The 21,716-nt window shown below is 44.1% G+C and overlaps 1 protein-coding gene and 1 long non-coding RNA gene across 5 annotated transcripts in view; one reads left to right on the top strand and one right to left on the bottom strand.

Annotated features, from left to right (window-relative positions):
• The window catches only part of LOC111959602 (protein TANC1), a 173,837-nt gene extending 168,747 nt beyond the window's left edge, over window positions 1-5,090 (top strand). For 3 of the 4 annotated variants that reach the window (XM_023981286.3, XM_023981287.3, XM_023981289.3), the window contains 3 exons: window positions 227-373; window positions 1,014-1,114; window positions 1,302-5,090. In XM_023981286.3, the coding sequence (XP_023837054.1) occupies window positions 227-373; window positions 1,014-1,114; window positions 1,302-2,976 (1,923 nt within the window). In that variant the 3' untranslated portion in view covers window positions 2,977-5,090. Of the gene's footprint in view, window positions 1-226; window positions 374-1,013; window positions 1,119-1,301 lie in introns of those variants that run through there. The other variant, XM_023981288.3, reaches the window with a different exon arrangement.
• A 2,246-nt stretch (window positions 5,091-7,336) lies between these two features.
• Window positions 7,337-16,354, bottom strand: LOC111959956 (uncharacterized). Its single transcript, XR_011474989.1, has 3 exons — window positions 16,208-16,354; window positions 7,907-8,039; window positions 7,337-7,730 (listed from the first exon to the last, which is right to left on the bottom strand). It is a non-coding gene; the product is annotated as an uncharacterized lncRNA (long non-coding RNA).
• Window positions 16,355-21,716: the final 5,362 nt, after the last annotated feature.

The raw sequence follows: 21,716 nt of genomic DNA on the forward strand, positions 1-21,716 counted from the left end.
TGATTGATCCGTGACATTTAACAGATTGAGTTTTATGGCAGATAAGGACAATCCGCTCGGGTGGAACCTGTGTGTGATTGATGAGTGAGACGGAAGGGAGTGTGTGAGCTGCTGCAGCACGGCTGTTGGGTTGGGGGGAGTATCTGACGACCGTCCTTCTCTTCCTCTCTCGCGCCCTCTTTCCATCCCTCCATCTATCCCTCCCTACCTCTCTCTCTCCCTGCAGAAGGGGAAGATGAAAGAGGCAGCCCAGAGGTACCAGTATGCTCTGAGGAAGTTCCCCAGGGAAGGGTTTGGCGATGACCTGAAGGCCTTCAAAGAGCTGAGGGTGTCTCTGTACCTCAACCTCTCCCGCTGTCGCAGGAAAACCAACGTAAGATTCCCCACGTCTATCCTCCTCCCCTTTTCTCCTCTAATGCTGTATTTACTTGAACATTTGTTTCCAGTGGTCTCCGTTAAAAAGGCACAATATGTGATCAGGTCATGTATAACAGTAGCACGGGACAATGGAAGATAGTTAAGGTGATGAAACTGTTGTTGTGCTGTGTGTTTTTGAACATGTTTGAAAGAAATGCTCAGCAGAAGATACAGTCCAAGCTAATGATTTCACAGACAGAAGTATGGCTGTTGTGGCTGCTGTTAGAGAGTAGTAGACTGCGCAATTTCGAGCCAATCCGTGTTCCAGGCCTAGAATTGATGAAACGTACCATAAACTTAAAACAATGCTCTCAGAAACAGATTGAATGCATTAAATAATACTGTCTACTACTGGGACAGAAGTATAGCTATTAAGCAGTCCAGTTGAGTGAGTCTGATTGAGCCATTCGAGGCTAAATGATAAACTGTTTAGAAGTCCATAAGCGATAGTATGCTTGTAGTCATTACTGGGGCTAATGTCAGCTTGTTCCCATAAACAATCAAAGTGAGACAGAGAGAGCTGGGCCCCTGGACAATGTGCGTTTGCATTTCCCTGCATTGGTTAGTAGTATTGATCTTCCCCTCCCTCGCAACAGGACTTTGGCATGGCTGAGGAGTTTGCAACAAAGGCCCTGGAGCTGAAACCCAAATCGTACGAGGCCTATTACGCCCGCGCCCGAGCTAAGAGGAGCAGCAGGTAAAGCTATTCATCAGGAGAAGCCTCAAGTGTCTCTTTTAGGGGGGCATTGTTCGTATGAATTGGGAGAATGGGGTTCGGCATGTTTAGAAGTACTGCGCTTCTCGACTGACCCACTTAGTCACTCGCATTCTCTCACGACCGCCCTTCTCGCTCTCCCTCCCTCTCTCACTCCATCCCTCCACAGGCAGTTCACTGCAGCCATGGCTGACCTGCACGAAGCTGGAAAGCTGTGCCCCAACAACCGGGAGATCCGGCGGCTGCTGGCCCGTGTGGAGGAGGAGTGTAAGCAGATGCAGCGCAGCACCACCCAGGGCAACCCGCAGGGGGCAACGTCCTCGTCCAACCAGGCTCCGGCGAACCACGACTCTGACCACGAACACGAGGAAGAGGAGGAGGAGGAGGAGGTGTCGGAGCATAGAGTGGCTGTCAGTAGAGGTCTGGATGGACAGAACACTCTGAGGTTGAACGATGTGGAAGAGGAGGAGGGGACTTCTCAGCAGTCTCACCACTCAGATAGGAGAGGAGAGAAGGGTGAGCCCTGGCCTCAGAAGATCTACTCCCTCAATAGAACTCTGCCTGACTCACTCAGTCTGGCCACCCAGCCGCCGCAGCAGCAGAACACCAGGCCTGGCTCACCCCCCTCCGGCCTCACAGGCCCTGGAAGGCTGAGTCACCACCGCTACCCCCCCAGGGAGCCCAGAGAGCCCATGGCCCAGCAGGGCCTGGTCCTCCAGCCCACCAAGCAGGCCCAGATAGTGAAAACCAACCAGCACATGAGCTCCCTGCAGGCAGGAGGCCGCTCCTCGGGGGCCAAGTCCCAGTCCCAGTACGCTCCCTCCAGCCCCCTGCCAAGCCGACACATGTCCAGCATGCTGAAGCCAGGTCCAGGGCTAGGCATTGACATCAGCCCTCTACCGCCCCCTCCTGACGAGCCCGTCTACGGGGAGCAACGCCTGTCCATGGCTGCTGCCTCGCAGTCCCAGAACATGGCTATGGGCCATCACTGTGACAGCGAGTCCCTGCACTTGTCCCAGACCACCTACTCCTCCTGCAAGGCCCAGGACCGTCTATCTGCCCACTCGGTGTCCTCCCTGGACGCACTGACTTCAGTGTCTCCCCAGGGCCTCCTCGACTCTGCAGGGCCAGGCCAGGAGCGGAGGAAGGAGTGCGGGGGTAACGGGGTCTCCCAGGCATGCTCCCAAGGGGGAGGCAGCAACATCAGGGTGTCCAGCTCCACCAGCTCCCTGGCGTCCAGCAGTAGCCTGTCTGACAGCGGCAAGCTGCAGGGCCCTGATGTACGCACCAAAACCACCACAGACAAGGCAAAGCAGGGCCAGAACCAGGGAGGCACGAGCGAGTGGAAACCCAGGCCCTTCATGGGCATCATGGACAAGACGGCCCGCTTTCTTCAGCAGCAACAACAACTGCAGCAGCAACAGCAGCACCAAGGACTCCAGAGCCACCCGGGCCTTCAGCCCCCCACCGGAGCCATGCGCAGCTGGCAGAGTCACTCCTCGGAGGGATTAGTGTGCCAGTCCATGTCTGCCATAGGCCTACAGGTGACGGGGGCGAACTGTGAGCTACCTTATGCCAAAACAGGGAGCACTTACTACGAGCAGCTCAAAGCTCCATCTCAGGGTGCTATGGGGAGCCTGCAGAACGGAATGCACTCGAAGGAATTCACAGAGAAGTTCTGCCAAGCAGCCACCTGTTACAAGGAATCCAAGCCAGCGCTGGCAATGCCGTCGCACGCTTTTGTGGACAGTAAGCCCAAGCAGCCGAGTTTAGCCCGAGATAATCCCGCCATTCACGTAGCCTCAATGAAACCAAAGCGATCATTCATAGAGTCAAATGTGTAGGGATATGTATCCCCCTTCTATCAACACACACACAGACACACACGCAGACACGTGCGCGCATACCCACACACAGATACGCACGCCCATATACACAACACACACATGCACATTGTACACACACTCAAGACACACACACACACATCTCTTAGCAAAAATTCCAAGTGGAGGGATTGCTTAAGTTTTTACCAGCCCATCGAAAAATTGTGTTTTAGGTCTAAACTTTTAAAGAATTTTGTTCCCCCTGGTGAATATCCGTCACAGGCAGCGTTTTGAGTGAAGCAGAAACAGAACGGATTTCTTTCTTTCCTACTAATGCATACGGCTGTTTGCTTCTGTTACAGGACGACATGCTCCCTGTCATTCAGCAAAGCTGGAGACATTGCACTGAGACAGTCATTGGGCATGTACTAATAGACAAAACAGTCCCGGCACTTTACGCATTTACATAGGCCTTTAAGTAAAGTGCTTATACAATATAATGTTATTACTGAGTTGTTGAAGGTTGAGTATAAAACAATATGTGCATCCCAAATGGCACCGTATATAGTGCTCTAGATTTGACCAACTCGGGTCAAAAGTAGTGCTCTACATAGGGAATCGGGTGCCATTCGGGACGCATGCAATGGGATTTGAACTGTGTTCATTGTGTTAATGGTGCTGAAGGAAGAATTTTGGAGCTATATACAGTGCATTCGGAAAGTATTCATACCCCTTGACTTTGTCCACATTTTGTTACGTTAGTCTCATTATAACATGTCCCTCATCAATCTACACACAATACCCCATAATGACAAAGCGAAAACAGCTTTTTAGAATGTTTTGCAAATGTATTTAAAAAAAAATACATGATCTTATTTACATAAGTATTCAGACCCTTTGCTATGAGACTCGAAATTGAGTTCAGGTGCATCCTGCTTCTATTGATCATTCTTGAGATGATTCTACAACTTGATTGGAGTCCACCTGTGGTAAATTCAATTGATTAGACATGATTTGGAAAGGCACACACCTGTCTATATAAGGTCCCACAGTTGACAGTGCATGTCAGAGCAAAAACCAAGCCATGAGGTCGAAGGAATTGTCCATAGAGCTCAGAGACAGGATTGTGTCAAGGAACAGATCTGGGGAAGGGTACCAAAACATCTGCAGCATTGAAGGTCCCCAAGAACACAGTGGCCTCCATCATTCTTAAATGGAAGAAGTTTGGAAGCACCAAGACTCTTCCTAGAGCTGGCCGCCCGGCCAAACTGAGCAATCGGGGGAGAAGGGCCTTGGTCAGGGAGGTGACCAAGAACCCGATGGTCACTCTTGACAGAGCTCCAGAGTTCCTCTATGGAGATGGGAGAACCTTCAAGAATGACAGGCAGCACTCCACCAAACAGGCCTTTATGGTAGAGTGGCAAGGCGGAAGCCACTCCTCAGTAAAAGGCACATGACAGCCCGCTTGGAGTTTGACCAAAGACACCTAAAGGATTCTCAGACCATGAGAAACAATATTCTCTGGTCTGATGAAGCCAAGATTTAACTCTTTGGCCTAAATGCCAAGCGTCACATCTGGAGGAAACAAGGCACCATCCCTACAGTGAAGCATGGTGGTAGCAGCATCATGCTGTGGGGATGTTTTTCAGCTGCGAAGACCGGGAGACTAGTCAGGATCGAGGGAAAGATGAATGTGGGGGGGGTTTAAACATTTGCAAACATTTCTGGAAACCTGTTTTTGCTTTGTCAGTATGGGGTATTGTGTGTAGATTGATGAGGGACAAAATAAATKTAATCCATTTTAGAATATGGCTGTAATGTAACAAAATGTGGAAAAAGTCCAGGGGTCTGAATACTTTCTGAATGCACCGTAGATAGAAGAGATGTAAGGATATGTTTGAGGTGGGCATTCCTGTGTTCTAAGGATGTTCTAGTTCTTCACGTTGTGTATATAAATATGTATTTGTCCTTCTTTTGAGTGAAGGTCATTGTCAGTGTATTGACTTGTTCAACTGATGTGTATTTTGAGTTTTCTTTTGGTTCAGACGGTGTTCAAGGTTCTAAAAAATGTATTTGTTTATATGTTTGTACATTCTATGAATCACCCGATAACGTTAAAAACTAAATCCTCTCTGTATCTGCTTATTGTTGCTGTCTAGGTTAATTTATTTACAGCGCCTATGGCTTGGTTAATTGTAAAAGCAATATATTTTATATAGTTATTTTTGCACAGCTACTAAGACATTTTAAGATTTCAATAATAAGCTCTGTGAAAATAATATTGGTTTAATTGCATGCCACAATTGCAGTTTATAATAAAGAGAAAAAATATTTAAACAAAAAAGGTTTGGGGGAGTGTGGGGCCATCGATAATATTTTAATATGCATGTTACTTGCAATGGTTGCCATGTTTCCAGTATTGTGAGCTGTGTTACCCATAAATCACATACTGTAATAGAACATTACTGCCATACCCACAATGGGGAAATAAAGTCCCACTGAGAAAACACAGGCCTTCTGGCTCTCATTGTGGCAGGGAAAAAAAGAGGCACAGTTCGACATAGCTCTGGTCCAGGACGTTAGTGCGCGTTTGAATGCACATTAACAACTTGGACCAMAGCTAATTTCGACAATACATTTTAGAACAACCTGCATAGACAGTACATCAGTGGCGGCCGGTGCCGTTTAAGATGAGAAAGGACGATTTAAAAAAAATATGAGCGTTGCCTTATGTCTATTACAGCATATTGGATGACTGTCATTCATATTCCATTCACCCAGTTGATAGATTTAGGCTACTACATGATACTCAAATACTTTTTCACTTCGGTTGTTGACTTCAGTGCACAACACATCAGCTGTCTGTGACCAGGCGAAAAAACCTTTCCAAGCCAAACCTTCATATCATAACTGCTAACCGCTACACACAGCCTACATCGTTGTCACCATATTATCTAACGWCAAAGGCAACATAGCTAATATAACTAACATATTAGATAATAAACCCGCTACAATCATGCAGTACAGTCAGCAAGCACTTTAGCAGTTACACCGGCTGCCCTCGGTAGCAATAAATGTATAAAACCAAAAGCTTACCTTGACTTGGAAGAGTTCCAGTGTTGGATAGCCAACATAGCATCCCTCTCTGTTTAAGATGGGTGTTTGAGTAGGCTAAACTAGCTAAGTAAGTGAACGTGAAAAAAATACTAGGAAACATAGCTAGCTCTCTCCCTCTTGCTCTTGCTTCTCCTTCATTTTTGAAGAAATGTATTTGTTAAAAACTGTCCAACTATTGTCTTTCTCTCTCTTTGAGTCAACTACTCACCACATTTTATGCACTGCAGTGCTAACTAGCTGTAGCTTATGCTTTCAGTACTAGATTAATTCTCTGATCCTTTGATTGGGTGGACAAAATGTTAGTTCATGCTGCAAGAGCTCTGATAGGTTGGAGGTTGGAGGTCGTCATAATTACTGTGTAAGTCTATGGATGGGGGTGAGAACCATGAGCCTCCTCGGTTTTGTATTAAAGTCATTGTACCCAGAGGAGGACGGAAGCTAGCTGACCTCCAGCTACACCATGGTGCTACCCTAAAAAGTGTTGTTGAGGCTACTGTAGACATTCATTGCAAAACAGTGTGTTCTAATCAGTTATTTGGTGATATGAATATATACTGTTCAAAAATATAAACGCAACATGCAACAATTTCAAACATTTACCTGAGTTATAGTTCATATAAGGAAATCAGTCAATTCGAATAAATAAATTAGGCCCTAGTATATGGATTTCAGATGACTGGGCAGGGGCGCAGTCATGGGTGGGCCAATCAGAATGAGGTTTTCCCCACAAAAGGGTTACAGAGAGAAATACTCCACAGTTTCATCAGCAGTCCGGGTGGCTGGTCTCAGACAATCCCGCAGTTGAAGAAGCCGGATGTGGAGGTCCTGGGCTGGCGTGGTTGCACGTGGTCTGCGGTTGTGATGCCGGTTGGATGTACTGCCAAATTCTCTAAAACGACGTTGGAGGCGGCTTATGGTAGAGAAATGAACAATAAATGATCTGCCAATAGCTCTGGTGGACATTTGCGCAGTCAGCGTGCCATTTGCACGCTCCCTCAAAACTTGAGACATATGTAGCATTGGGTTGTGTGACAAAACTGCACATTTTAGAGTAACCTGTTATTGTCCACAGCACAAGGTGCACCTGTGTAATGATAATACTGTTTAATCAGCTGTTTGATATGCCACACCTGTCAGCCGGATGGATTATCTTTGTATAGATTATCTCAGTACATTTAGTACAGTTTTATCTAAAAATGATAGCTTTTTAAATGAAATTCACTTGCTCCTCTGATATACATTAAGCAGACCATTCAGACTCCAGTTTAGTTTATTCCAACAAAATCCTATTGCACATTATGTATAGTTATGCACACAACATCACACGACTCATTCATGGATAATCACCGTAATTTAATCAATACTATAGAACTGTGCAATGAACCGATTGTCAGTAATGACATTGTACAAATTTGGCTTGATTCTGAAATGTGGGCTCTTCAGATAAAGGCATTAGTCATGTGCACTAATCTATAATTTCCAACGACCAATAGCGGTCTTCAGACCATTACTGAGTGGCAGTCCAACGRCCAATAGCGGTCTTCAGGCTCCTGTTGGGCGTGACCAAAATGGTTTGTAAAGGTAGGTTGGTCATGGGACTGGGGCGGTCTTAACGCTGATCCAACTCTCAACGGTCTCTTTCTCGAAGGAATATCCATCTGTAGATTTTAGACACACATTTTATACATCAGACATTGACATAATTACTTTTATAGGCTATGTACAGTATAATAATTGGAGCAGGTTACAAGTGCTAAAATAAATAGGCTATATTAGCATTGATGAACAAGGACATGTATATGCGTCACATATGTGTTTCTGCCCTTTCCCTCACCTGCAGCGATGACAGGGTCCTTCAACACCTCTATGGTGATGGGACAAAGGAACTCATCTGGAGCACCTGGTCCMGTCAACGCTGCTTTCAGAGCCTCCACCTTCCTCAAGACTTTACCACGGAGACCCACAGACTACAGCAAAACAACATTATAAGACACTGTTCAATCTGTATCGCTGAAGCATTACAGATCGTGCGATAGAAATAGTCATTTCCGATTGAGCCAACATGTGCAGCGTTTACAATGAATGCAGTCTTGCCTTCTAATTTCAATCACGCTCTGACGCCTAACTTCCGCGATACGGAGTGAATGGAGCCCCTATTTGTGGTAAAACCACCCCGAGTCATTTGGAGTTAGAGGCAGTTTCAGAGAAATGTACTCCTACCGTAACAGTACATTTTACGAGAACAGAATCAAATCAAATACTGCATAGTTTCCTATGAACGCGAAGCGAGGTGACAGAGATGCGTCATGTGTGTGGACATTTATGAAGGGAAAAGCCATTCTGAGGCACTCTAATGCCAGTGCTTCCATAGACAGGCCCTCGTTATTTGTGCTAGGAAGCCCAATGTCACGGAGGTGACTGCATCTACTGTTCAATAAAACGTGTCTCCTTACTGCTGGGTTTCCCAGATAAGATACAGATTCATACATCTGACTGGGACTCCCCGTCCTTTGTCTTCACAGAAACAGCGGGAAGGAGACTGATGACTCACAGCCTGTAGATGGTTTTAAAGCTCTGCTTTTCAAAAGCAGCAGGWGACTGAATATATCTCCTGAGGATTTCTTGGATCTGTCATAAGTGTTGGAACGTTCCACGGTTAGAGAGCCAGTTACCAGGAAGATGTGCGCTATCACTTGGCACACAGCGAAGCAACCGCTGCTCACTCGCAGTTTCACTCCTAAAGCCTACAATGGAATAGGTTTGAATAGTGCGTCTCCGGGGCCAAAGATTTGAGGTGGGTACCAATTTGTCAACAGCAGGTGCCAATAGGCCACCTTTATGAGAGTCCCAGCCACAGTGACGCCTGCCTCCTACAGATAGTGTCCATGGCTGCAGTGTGGATGATTCGGGGAAGGCCTATGTTTAGACAGTAGACCGTCTCATTGTCAGGCCATTCTGCAGGGACCAGGATGTAAACCAAGGAACGATCAGCTCCACAATCAGGCCTCTTCCTGTGGAAGACCTGCTCCTACATATGGAATGCTCGGTTTGTTTATCAAGGTTAAGTTGCCTAGTGCCTCGGCGCTCAAGGGAAACGYGTCCTTTACACAAACAACACATCAGGGCTGAGGTAAGGAACAGACAGGCAGCTGTGTTGGTGGAGGGAAAGAAAGAAAGCACCCCACCTGCCACACGTCACTGAGCTTATGGCACTAGGCTATGATGACTTCAGCGTTCTGATAGATTTAATTAACTAGCCCTCACCTGCAATCATGCAGAAGGCCCCCCCCCCCTCCCTGTGGGGACAGTAGCCAATCAAAATGTATTCTTTCAATGACTTGCTGAACCCATTAGTCATTCAATTTACTAATGTGGATAAGAGAATACACATCTATGTGCAATATGTGTCTTTCTTTGTGCCTGCATTGCYGCAAATGAGATGACATTCACGATTGTTTGCGAAAAGAAACACTATTGGCTATTTACTAACCCTCACAGTTGCCAATCACTGTACCAAGACTACATTGGCAAAGCACCATCAACTGTAATGCGGCAGACTGATGTTAGCTGTAGATGGTGGGCTGTTGTACCAGGGAAGCCTCCCCTAAGCCGCAACAGAGATCTGGTGAACGATGTCTGTGAATAACTTTTTTTCATGAATATTTCATGAAGGAGCGCGGTGAGAATCAAATTTATTTCAGTGTGTATCCACAAACAGCATCTTCAGGCAATCATACGTTATGCACAGCAGAAAGGACAGTGGGTTTTTAGAAACGTATTGTCTCCTTAGCCCTGATTTGATTYGTAATGATGCAGACTGTTTCCCAAAACTATAGTCTGTATGACATTATCTCAATCTATTGCAATCATATCACAGCGAAGACACAGAACAAACCTATACTTTTCTTTCTAGCAAGCATGGTTGAGGTAATAGCATGAAAAAGCTAATTCTGTCCAAATCCACAAATCAAATTTTCAGAGCGATTATCTAGTCATTTGATTAAATTGTCACAAGCAAATTATATAAGCAAGTAATAGCCGATGGGACATGTTGGAGGTAGGAAAGTCACAGCTTGGCAGCCTTAAAGCAGATTTACAGATATATTTTGGAAGCATTGTGAGAAGATTAGAACTCAGATAAAAGCCTCTGTGGCATGCATTCCATTCCAATAGAAAAGCACTGTAAAAGCATAATTCAGTAAATCCTATGGGTCCACTCCTGGGTCCCTTCATTACAAATGAGGAGTGGAGGCCTCAGGTCAGGCAAGCCTGAGATCTGTGTGTTCTGAGTGTCATGCAGTGGTGGCTGGTGGAACTTTAAATGGGAGGACGGACTCATAGTAACGGCTGGAACGGAATGAATGGAATGTTGCGAAACACATCAAAGACATGGGGCCGTTGATGTTGTTGGATGTGAAGGTCCTGACCAGCTCCTCCATGCTCTCCTCACTCAGCCGGGCTGAGACGTCCTCGGGCCAATCGCTCACCAGCAGCCTTGAGTGACCTGGTCCTGACAGCTTCCTTCCTGTTCCTGGGGAACACGCACAAACACAGGAAGGGAGGATGGGCCTTCCCACGTGCCTCCTCAAGTCCTTCCTGCTCACTCCCGCTGTTTCCTGCAATACTACTTATCAGATTCCTACAAACACTTCCCACACATTCCACAGAAAGAAGGCCCTCCCTCAATATGAAGACGTTTTCACCAAGGGATAGACAAGGCCTGGCTTCACCAGTTGATAAATTGTATAATTTATCATTTGAAATGGCTAATTGGAAAAGCATTGACGTAAAGAGAATGCTGGCTTGGACTGGATCATAATAGAACGGGAACAAAGGCATCCTTTCAACCTTGTTGATATGTCACATAATATTTCTAGGGAAAGGCTTGTTGAAACTCCCAATTCAATTTTGTTACACTCAAAATAGATATGGAAAACAGTACAGTACATAAGATGTGTGGAATTTTGCATCTAAAACAAATATATGAATTGTTTCATAATCCAGGTGTACGGATAGGGAAGAAATCTGTTTACTGGAAACGATGGCTAATGAAAGGAATTCACACTAGGTGATCTATACAATGAAGGTCATACTCAGATTTGGTCCAAAAAGATATGGGAGACAACGGACATTTCTGGAAATATTTACAATTGAGAGAATGTCTGTTAACCAGCTGTCAATTAAATCCAGGAAAGAATCCAATAGTGGAATATTTGGAATAAACCAAACATAAAGCAGCCATTTATCTCAATATTTTGTCATTTGCACAGTAAAGACTGTATAAACCTTAGGATAATATGGAAAACTGATCTTAAATGTGAAATTGAGGATGATCCCTTGTTTGCTCCCAAGTGGCGCAGCGGTCTAAGGCACTTCATCGCAGGGCTAGACGCGTCACTACATACCCTGGTTTGATCCCGGGCTGTATCCCAACCGGCCGTGATCAGGAGTCCCATAGTGCGGCGCAAATTTGGCCCATCGTCGTCCTGGTTAGGGTTTGGCCGGTGTAGGCCGTCATTATAAATAAGAATTTGTTAACTGACTTGCCCAGTTAAATAAAACTGTATTTTTTATTAATATTTTGGCTGACTCAGGGTGGAACATAAGGGAAGCCAGGGGGACGCTCAGTCAATACAAGATACTACATAGGTTCTATTGGACTACAACAAGGCTTCATACAATGGGGTTGATCGACGATAAGATGTGCTAGAAATGTCAACAAGACACTGGGACATTCTTACACGCAATATGGGAATGTACATTAGTGCTACCTTTCTGGAAGGATGTTCTGAAATATTTGGGAGAATGTCGGGAACAACAATCCCAATTTCACTAAGAATATGTCTCTTAGGTGGCAGAACAAAATGACCTAATGTATCAAATGAAGAATTTGCACTGGACTGTCGGTATCATTACAGCGACTAGATTGATCCTTAGACGTTGGAAAGGCCATGCCACTACTATTCTGAAACAGTGGATAGAATCAATGCCGGAAGTGGCATTTTATGAACAACCGCTTGCTAGATTCACTGRTAGAAATGAACATTGTAAGAGAATCTGTGTCATGTCGTTTCTGGGAATGGGAGGTGATGCCCATGTTGTATGGTAATACTGCGTTTGTGAACCCATTTTGTATTGTAGCTTATATGATGCTGAAGTAGTATTAGATTGTGTATGTGTGTTATGTTGGAGGGTATGTCTGGATGTCATGCTCAATGTTTTTATGCTGTACAATGTGTTTGTTTGATGAAAAAAAATATATATAAAAAAATAACTKAAATACTTCCCAAAAAAGGAAGCCCTCCTGTGCTGATAACAAATTACCATTCATTCTAGCATGCAGCGATAAAAGACAAGACTAGTACTTTCTAACCTGTTCACCCAAATATACGTCCTCTTTTTATAAACAGCACAGTAATGACATTTGCATGCCCTGGGAATATTTATCAGTCTTCCTCAGAGCCTCCCTCCCCTTGACAATGTTGTGTTTTTCTGGCCTTCACAGGCACACTGTTCAGAGGCAACCTTCACACGACATTGTGCGAGCGGCTATCATTTTTCATGTATTGCTAAGATAAAATGCGCACTGTTGTGTCGCAGTGCTTGCTAATGACCACACCATGCTTTACGTTTCCCATTATTAGGCTCTGAATGATAACAGCGGGGACTACAGGAGTTAATTGTCATTAACACAGTGTTGTTTGCTTTTCCTCACCTCTCTTTCCTTCCCCTTCACCCTCCATCGCGTTCTCTTTTCTTCTCGATCCRTTATTTTAGTCATTCACTATCGCTTGCTTGTCCATCTGGCCAAAATAACACCACCACTGACTTCCCCATTGAATTCCACTCCCAGAAGCAAACATGTGGAGGGAGGCTTAATGAAGTTATGGTGAAACAGCAGCAGCACTTTGAGTCAAAACATACCAGAACAGTAAGTGCCTCTTATCAAGTCTGCTTGTACTATACAGTAACAACTCCTCTCTCCACAGCATCCCAAATGGCACCCTATATTACACTATACAGGCAATAGGTTGCCATTTSAGACACACACCCAGCGTCTCTGTGGCTGACTGGCTCTTAGGAAGGTTATGTAGACTCGCCGACCAGTTTATTAGGTACACCCGTCCAGTACCTGGTCGGACCCCCTTTGCCTCCAAAACATCCTGAATTCTTCGGGSCGTGGATTCTACAGGTCGGAAACGTTCCACATGGATGTTGTTCCATGCTGACGCGATGGCATCACACAGTTGCTGAAGATTGGAYGGCGGTACACCACCGCCACCAGCCTGTACCATTGACACCAGGTAGGATGGGGCCATGGACTCATGCCGCTTACGCCAAATTCTGACTCTGCYATCAGCATGACGCAACAGGAACCGGGATTCGTCAGACCAGGCAATGTTTTCCACTCCTCAATTGTCCAGTGTTGGTGATCGCGTGCCCACTGGAGCCACTTCTTCTTGTTTTTAGCTGATAGGAGTGGAACCCGTTGTGGTCATCTGCTGCAATAGCCTATCCATGCCAATGATCGACGAGTTGTACTTTCCAAGATGCTGTTCTTTACACCACTGTTGTACTGCGCCGTTATTTGTATGTTTGTGGCCCGCCTGTTAGCTTGAATGATTCTTGCCACTCCTTCGACCTTTCCTATCAACTAGCAGTTTTTGCCGACAGGACTGCCGCAGACTGAATGTTTTTTGTTTGTCGCGCCATTCTCGGTGAACCCTAGACACTGYTGTGCGTGAAAAGCCCAGGAGGGCAGCCGTTTTTGAGATACTGGATCTGGTGTGTCTGGCATGACAATAATACCACCCTCAAAGTCACTTAGAATGGGCAAAATGAGTGACCTAACATTCAATCGAACAGTAACGGAATGCCTCAATGCCTGTCTGCATGCTATATATAGCAAGCCACGTGACTACTGTTCGTAGGTGCGATCCATTTTTGTGAACGGGGTGTCCGGTAAGTGTAAATATCGTTGGAGCCTACTGTAGCTGACTGGGGGGGTTAGGGAAGCTGTGCCAAGACTGGAGAGGGTTCTTTGTTTATCTGGAGGGGTTCCACTCTTGGACTGGCTCCAATGTACAGGCCTCTTCATCATCATCTCTCACTTTACAAGTCATCATCATTTATTTTTACTGCCTCCTCCACTCATTCAGGCCTCCGGACATCTCATCCATTCATTGACCCAGTATCTGTCTCCGGGGTGAATTTTCCCCTATGTACAGATCTAGGATCAGCTTCTCTTCTTCCAACATACCCCATTAGTGAGGGAAAATGCAAAACTGACCCAAGATCAGCGTCTATGGGCAACTTCACCCCACTCCCAGTATCTGGAGGCTGCTACTCCTGACCGTCCCTACATTCCATAGGCTAAATTGCCACAGGGGATTGAGGGGACATGTTCCCCCCAATATTCAGGACCCCCCCCCCCCAATAATTTCTTTAAAATAAAAAATACATCGTTTTGTGGGTCATAAGTAATGTCAAAATGTGTAGAATTTCAGGAAATTAGCTTTAACGGTCAAATTTGGGCACTAAAAACGGTCCAGCTTAATTTTCAAACAGAAATGGAGTGTGCCTTTGGTGGTTCATCGATGTGTCATTGTGGTCATGCGTGCCTCGAACCGWCATAGCTAGTTTGTTAGCTAAGCTAGCCACTTGTAGCTAGTCAGTAACTCCTCCAGTATGTGTTGATGTCATTTCGCAGGACTTGTTTTCGGTAAGATCGGTAAGAAATGGCACTTCTGTAGCCAAATATCTTAATCATAATTTAGTTTTTAAGCATTAAATGACCTGGTATGATAGTGCATTGATCAGTTATACAGTTTAAAATAGTTAATTTTGCGTTTTTGCCCAATGTTGACCTTTAAAAGAACTGTCCAGTGTTTCCAGATTTCTATGAAATATGACCTATAATTAATTACAATATGAGTGAAATAGTTTTCTTCCCAAAATGTTTTATTAAGCAGGTTAAAAAACTGTTTTTCTGTTTTGTAATGGTGTGGGTGTGTACCCCAACAACAGAATAGTTTGGGCGTACACCAGGCATTCTCTATAAGGAAATAGCAATCATTTTTTTAATAGTCTGCTTGCGTTACAAGTTTGAGGTGGGGTTTTTGAAGTGTTTTTTATCAATTGATGCTTTGGACACAAATATAAGAACAGAATATTACTGCAAAATATTATCTTATCCTCATGGCAAAATGTGAAGAATAGCATGAGATGAGCTATAAAACAGCACCGTTTTCTCTATGCCTTATGGCAAGATGTGTGTAATTGGTTTTTCCAGCAGGACAATGCTCCATGCCACACAGCCAGGTCAATCAAGGTGTGGATGGAGGACCACCAGATCAAGACCCTGTCATGGCCAGCCCAATCTCCAGACCTGAACCCCATTGAAAACCTCTGGAATGTGATCAAGAGGAAGATGGATGGTCACAAGACATCAAACAAAGCCGAGCTGATTGAATTTTTGAGCCAGGAGTGGCATAAAGTCACCAAACATCAATGTGAAAGACTGGTGGAGAGCTGTGATTGAAAATCAGGGTTAGTCCACCAAATATTGATTTCTGAACTTTTCCTAAGTTAAAACATTAGTATTGGGTTGTTTTAAAAATGAATATGAACTTATTTTCTTTGCATTATTCAAGGTCTGACATCACTGCATCTTTTTTTGTTATTTTGACCAGTTATCATTTTCTGCAAATAAATAGTTTTATTTGGAATTTGGGAGAAATGCTGTCAGTAGTTTATAGAATAAAACAAAAATGTTCATCTTACCCAAACGCATTCCTGTGAACAGTAAAACCAGAGAAACTGATYATTTTGCAGTGGTCTCTTAATTGTTTCCAGAGCCGTTTAAAAAAAAAAATTGGGAGGGGGAGACTTCCACTTATCCATCTACTTACACTGTGTTTTCAAAATACCCCTCCGAATACCCATCAAGAGAGGCATAATAAGTCATGTCAAACTGTACAATTGCAGGAAATGCGTTTTAAAATGTTGAAAATTCCGGGGGAGGACCATCCCGAACCCCGTCTATTGTTCATCCCCTCCAATATCTATACCACAATTTTGCCCTTGCACCAATCACTGGATATAATGATAAGAACATTTTCCTTTGTGTTCTTACCTTGACATGAGAGGTTCCTGGATTCAGCTTSAAATCACCAGAAAACACTAAATCACTTTCAAAGGAGACTGCGTTCAAAGAGCGATAGAGCTTGGAATGTGTTCTGTCAACATGTCCACTCTCAGAAGGAAACCCTCTGTAAACACTAGTCTAGCCAGGCCCTGATGTCAAAAGACACAGCTGCATTCTGGTGCAGTGCTTTTTAAAGTTTTAATGTACATGTGCACACATACAGTGAAATGTCTTTCTTGCAACCTCTAAACCCAACAGTAATCAATATCAATGTAATACTAAAAATAACATCAGGTAGAACAAACACACAATAAATACAAATAAGAAATTATAAGAACACGAGAAAGTAAGTAAGCTGCTGTTGCCATACCAAGCAGTGATGCAGCCAGTCAAGATGCTCTCAATGGAGCAGCTGTAGAACTTTTGGAGGATCTGAGGGCCCATGCCAAACTTTTTCAACCTCCTGAGGGGAAAGAGGTGCTGTCGCACCTTCTTCACGACTGAGTGCGTGAAGAGTGCGTGTGTGTGGACTTATATTTCCCTCACTAACTTTAAACATCAGCTATCTGAGTTGCTAACTGATCRCTGCAGCTGCACATAGCCCATCTGTAAATAGCCCATCGAATCTACCTACCTCATCCCCATATTGCTTTTATTAACTTTTCTGCTCTTTTGCACACCAATATTTCTACTTGCACATCATCATCTGCACATCTATCACTCCAGTGTTAATTTGCTAAATTGTAATTAGTTCCCTACTATGGCCTATTTATTGCCTTACCTCCTCACGCCATTTGCACACACTGTATATAGACTTTCTTTTTTTCTATTGTGTTATTGACTGTACGCTTGTGTGTCGCACTGCTTTGCTTTATCTTGGCCAGGTCGCGGTTGTAAATGAGAACTTGTTTTCAACTGGCCTACCTGGTTAAATAAAAGTGAAATAAAAAAAAWTWAAAAGTCCTTTGTGATTTGGACCCCACTGCAGTCCTGTCAATGTGGGCGTGCTCGCCCCCCGTTTCCTGTAGTCCACGATCAGCTCCTTGGCACCATGCCAGGTCACTGACTTCCTCCATGTAGGCTGTCTCATCGTCACTGGTGATCAGGCCTACCACCGTCGTGTCGTCAGAAAACTTGAAGATGGTGTTGGAGTCGTGCTTGGCCATGCAGTCATGGGTGAACAAGGAGTACAGGAGAGGACTAAGCACACACCCCTATGGGGCCCCTGTGTTGAGGATCAGCGTGGCGGAGGTGATGTTGCCTACCCTTACTACCTGGGGGCGGCCCGTCATGAAATCCAGGATCCAGTTGCAGAGGGAGGTGTTCAGTCCCAGGGTCCTAAGCTTGGTGACGAGCTTTGGAGGGGACTATGGTGTTGAACACTGAGCTTTTTATGTCTCTCTGTTGTGCCCTCTGCCAGTGACAGATGTGGACCGTCTTGTCCGTGGATCCAGTGACCATCCATGGCAGGGTTGGAGAGAAGGCACAGGCTGTCACAAGAGAAGGCGGGAAATAATTCAGTGTGTTTGATGCATACAGTTGCAGTGAGTTATATAACAACAGGGGGTAACAGGCTGGTACCTATTATGCTGGCTCAACGTGTGAAGAAGAACTCCATTGCTCTACAAAGGAAGAAATAAACAAACACTGACAAAGAATAATGTCTGGCATTTCTAACTGTTAAGAGACTGTGATTTGTACCAGAGCAACAGTGGCGTGTGGATGGATACATCTGTTTCAAAAGCAAAACACAACTTACTAAGACCACATCAAAGACTGTTTCACATACCAGATTGTACACCGTCACCGTCTTATCCACGGAGCTGTTGAAAAACACAACGGTGATTTATTTTATTCATCCCAACAGCTCATCAGTACAAGACACAACTAATCACGCAGAAGGAACAGAAATGAAGCAAAACTTCTACTTCACCAACTAACACAAGCAGCAGATTATTGAGCAGTCGGCAGGTAATGGTGCTCTCGAGTGCCATCAGATTTGCCACCAATGCTTCTTAAAGGACACATCACTGCACTCTATACTCTAGAGCAGCTCACAGATTTCTGCACCTGTACATAGCCCATCTATAATTTAGCCCAAACAACTACCTCTTCCCCTACTGTATTTATTTATTTTGCTCCTTTGCACCCCATTATTTCTATTTCTACTTTGCACATTCTTCCACTGCAAATCTACCATTCCAGTGTTTAACTTGCTATATTGTATTTACCTCGCCACCATGGCCTTTTTTTGCCTTTACCTCCCTTATCTCACCTCATATATAGACTTATTTTTCTACTGTATTATTGACTGTATGTTTTGTTTATTCCATGTGTAAATCTGTGTTGTTGTGTGTCAAATTGCTATGCTTTATCTTGGCCAGGTCGCAGTTGCAAATGAGAACTTGTTCTAAACTAGCCTACCTGGTTAAATAAAGGTGAAAAAAAATCTAATAAAATTGAGAACTTTAAATTCTGCTATGTAAGGCTTCAGAGTAGAGACCCCCTAGTGGTCAAATATGAGAAAAGCACTATTTAAAAGAAAATACGTATATTATTACGGTATACCAAGTTTATTCCAACTGAATAGGGATTGAAGAAATATTTGGTCACACCTTACATTATAGTGCTGTTATTGCTGTGTATATATTCCTACAAGAACCCTAGGGTTAGGGTATCTCTGGTCCAGGGCGTTTGTGAAGGCTAAGCATTAGCAAGCCTGACAAACACACTGGACCAGAGCTATGGTTAAGACTTGGGTAATGAGAGGACGGATGAGACAAGCAGCTCTCCGTCATATGAGAAGATACAGGAGAGCACAGGGGCCGACTGGCCAGTCAGAGCGGTGCAGCTGCATCTCACAGCCTGGGAATCAATAACTCACAAAGACCTCCTGTAGAGAAGACCTCACCACCCACATCCCACTGTCTGTCTGACTGTCTGTCCCACTGACCACCCCTCTGACTATCCCTGCCCCAACCACAGCTGGATTAACAAGTTAAAGGAGGCTGTCAGTAACCACTCGGCATGTAAGGATGCTCTCGAGTGCCATCAGATTTGCCACCAATGCTTCTTAAAGGACACATCACTGCACTCTATACTCTTCTGTAAACGGGTAATCTCTGTATACCCGTCGCAAGACCCACTGGTTGATGCTTATTTATAAAATCCTCTTAGGCCTCACTCCCCCCTATCTGAGATACCTACTGCAGCCCTCACCCTCCAAATACAACACCCGTTCTGCCAGTCACATTCTGTTAACTTGTTTGGGCTGCAATCCCGACACAGGTACACTTATGACAACATCCAGCTCAAGTGCAGGGCGCGAAATTCAAAATCTAGTTTGTTAAAATATTTAACTTTCACACATTAACAAGTCCAATACAGCATATGAAAGGTAGACATCTTGTGAATCAAGCCAACATGTCCGATTTTTAAATGTTTTACAGGGAAGACAAAATATTGTAAATCTATTAGCTAACCACGTCAGCAAAAAGACAGCACTTTTCTAACTGCATCAGTTTTTTACTCCCTCACTAGCTATCACTAATTCGACCAAATAAAGATATATATAGCCACTAACCAAGAAACACTTCATAAGATGACAGTCTGATAACATATTTATTGTATAGCATATGTTTTTTTTTTTTTAAATGTGCATTTTATGGTATAAATCATAAATTACATTTCAGCTACAAACAGAAATTGCACCGAAAGCAGCCATAACATTTACAGACACCAACGTCAAATAACTAATTACTCATCATAAAACATATCTTAGAAATACATACTGTGCAGCAATTGAAAGACAGGATTCTTGTGATTCCAGAACATATTTCCGATTTATTAAATGTTTTTACAGCGAAACAAAATGTAGCGCTATGTTAGCATAGCCACAATAGCCAGACACACTTGGGCGCCCGCCGACCAGTTTGACATGCACGACAGATATATGAAATAACATTATAAATTGGGTCTTACTTTGGCTGATCTTTCATCAGAATGTTGATCAGGGTGTCCTTTTTCCAGATGAGTCGTTGTTTGGAGTCAGGATGGCAACTTTCCCTTCTCACTTAGCATTGGCACTGGTCGACTGGCACGGATTTGCCCGTAACGAAAAAGTCAGACGAGACGGAACACGGCAAAACTCCCGAAATTCAAATAATCTGATTAACTATATTGAAAAACAACATACATTACGTGATAGGTCTCATTTATCAAATAAAAACCCAGCGAGATTGTTCCCGTCCAAAACAGCAGCAAACAGGACGCAATATCACTCCCAAGCTCGCGCGCTTCGAACTTGGAGAGTCGGTCGTCTCAAAGATACATACATATCTCAACCCCTGAACAAGATGATCACTAAATTTCTTCTCTCAAACCCTCTTGACACCCAGAGCAAGGCGTATGGAGTGTACGTAGGGTTTACGTATAATGACATGTATAGGCATAACGTTGAAGCGAGCATAGATTTCTGACATTCTACTTCTTGGTCAGGGAAAGTGCTGCCAAATGACTTCTGTACCACTCAGAGAAAAATTAGAACGGTTTTAGAAATAGAGATTGTTTTCTATCCAATATTAAATTTGCATTTGTGGCAAAATTGATTAAGGGCCGTTTGAAAATTGGCACATATTTTCCAGTTTTCCAATACGCCCCCTGCAGCCATAACAGGTTTAAAGGTCCCAAAAACACACATACACTGGGTCGCTCTCTTTCATTTGCTGCAGCTAGCGACTGGAACGAGCTGCAACAAACACTCAAGCTGGACAGTTTTATCTCAATCTCTTCATCAAAGACTCAATCTGGACACTCTTACTGACAGTTGTGGCTGCTTCGTCTGATGTATTGTTGACTACCTTCATTGCCCTTTGTGCTTTGTCTGTGCCCAATAATGTTTGTACCCTTTTTGTGCTGCTTACCATGTTGTTGTTGCTACCATGTTGTTGTTCATGTTGTGTTGCTACCATGTTGTTGTCTATGTGTTGTTGCTACCATGGTGTTGCTACCATGTTGTTGCCATGTTGTGTTTGCTACCTATGGTTGTTGTCCTGTGTGTGTGTGCTACCATGTTGTTGTCATGTTGTGTTTGCTACCTGTTGTGCTGATGTGTTGCCAATGTTGTTTGTCATGGTGTTGCTTACATGTTGTTGTCCATGTTGTGTTGCACCATGTTGTCATGTGGTCACTGTGTCAGTGCTACCATGTTGGCATTGTTTACCAGTTGTTCCATGTGTTGCAATCCCTATTCATGTGTTGCTACCATGTTGTTGTCATGTGTTGCTACCATGTTGTTGTCATTTTGTGTTGCTACCATGTTGTCATGTTGTGTTGCTACCATGTTGTCATGTTGTGTTGCTACTATGTTGTTGTCATGTTGTGTTGCTACCATGTTGTTGTCATGTTGTGTTGCTACCATGTTGTTGTCATGTTGTGTTTCTACCATGTTGTTGTCATGTGTTGCTGCCTTTCTATTTACTTGTCTTAGTTCTCTCTT

The sequence above is a fragment of the Salvelinus sp. IW2-2015 genome, linkage group LG36 (genome assembly GCF_002910315.2).
Source record: "Salvelinus sp. IW2-2015 linkage group LG36, ASM291031v2, whole genome shotgun sequence".
Lineage (NCBI taxonomy): Eukaryota > Metazoa > Chordata > Actinopteri > Salmoniformes > Salmonidae > Salvelinus > Salvelinus sp. IW2-2015.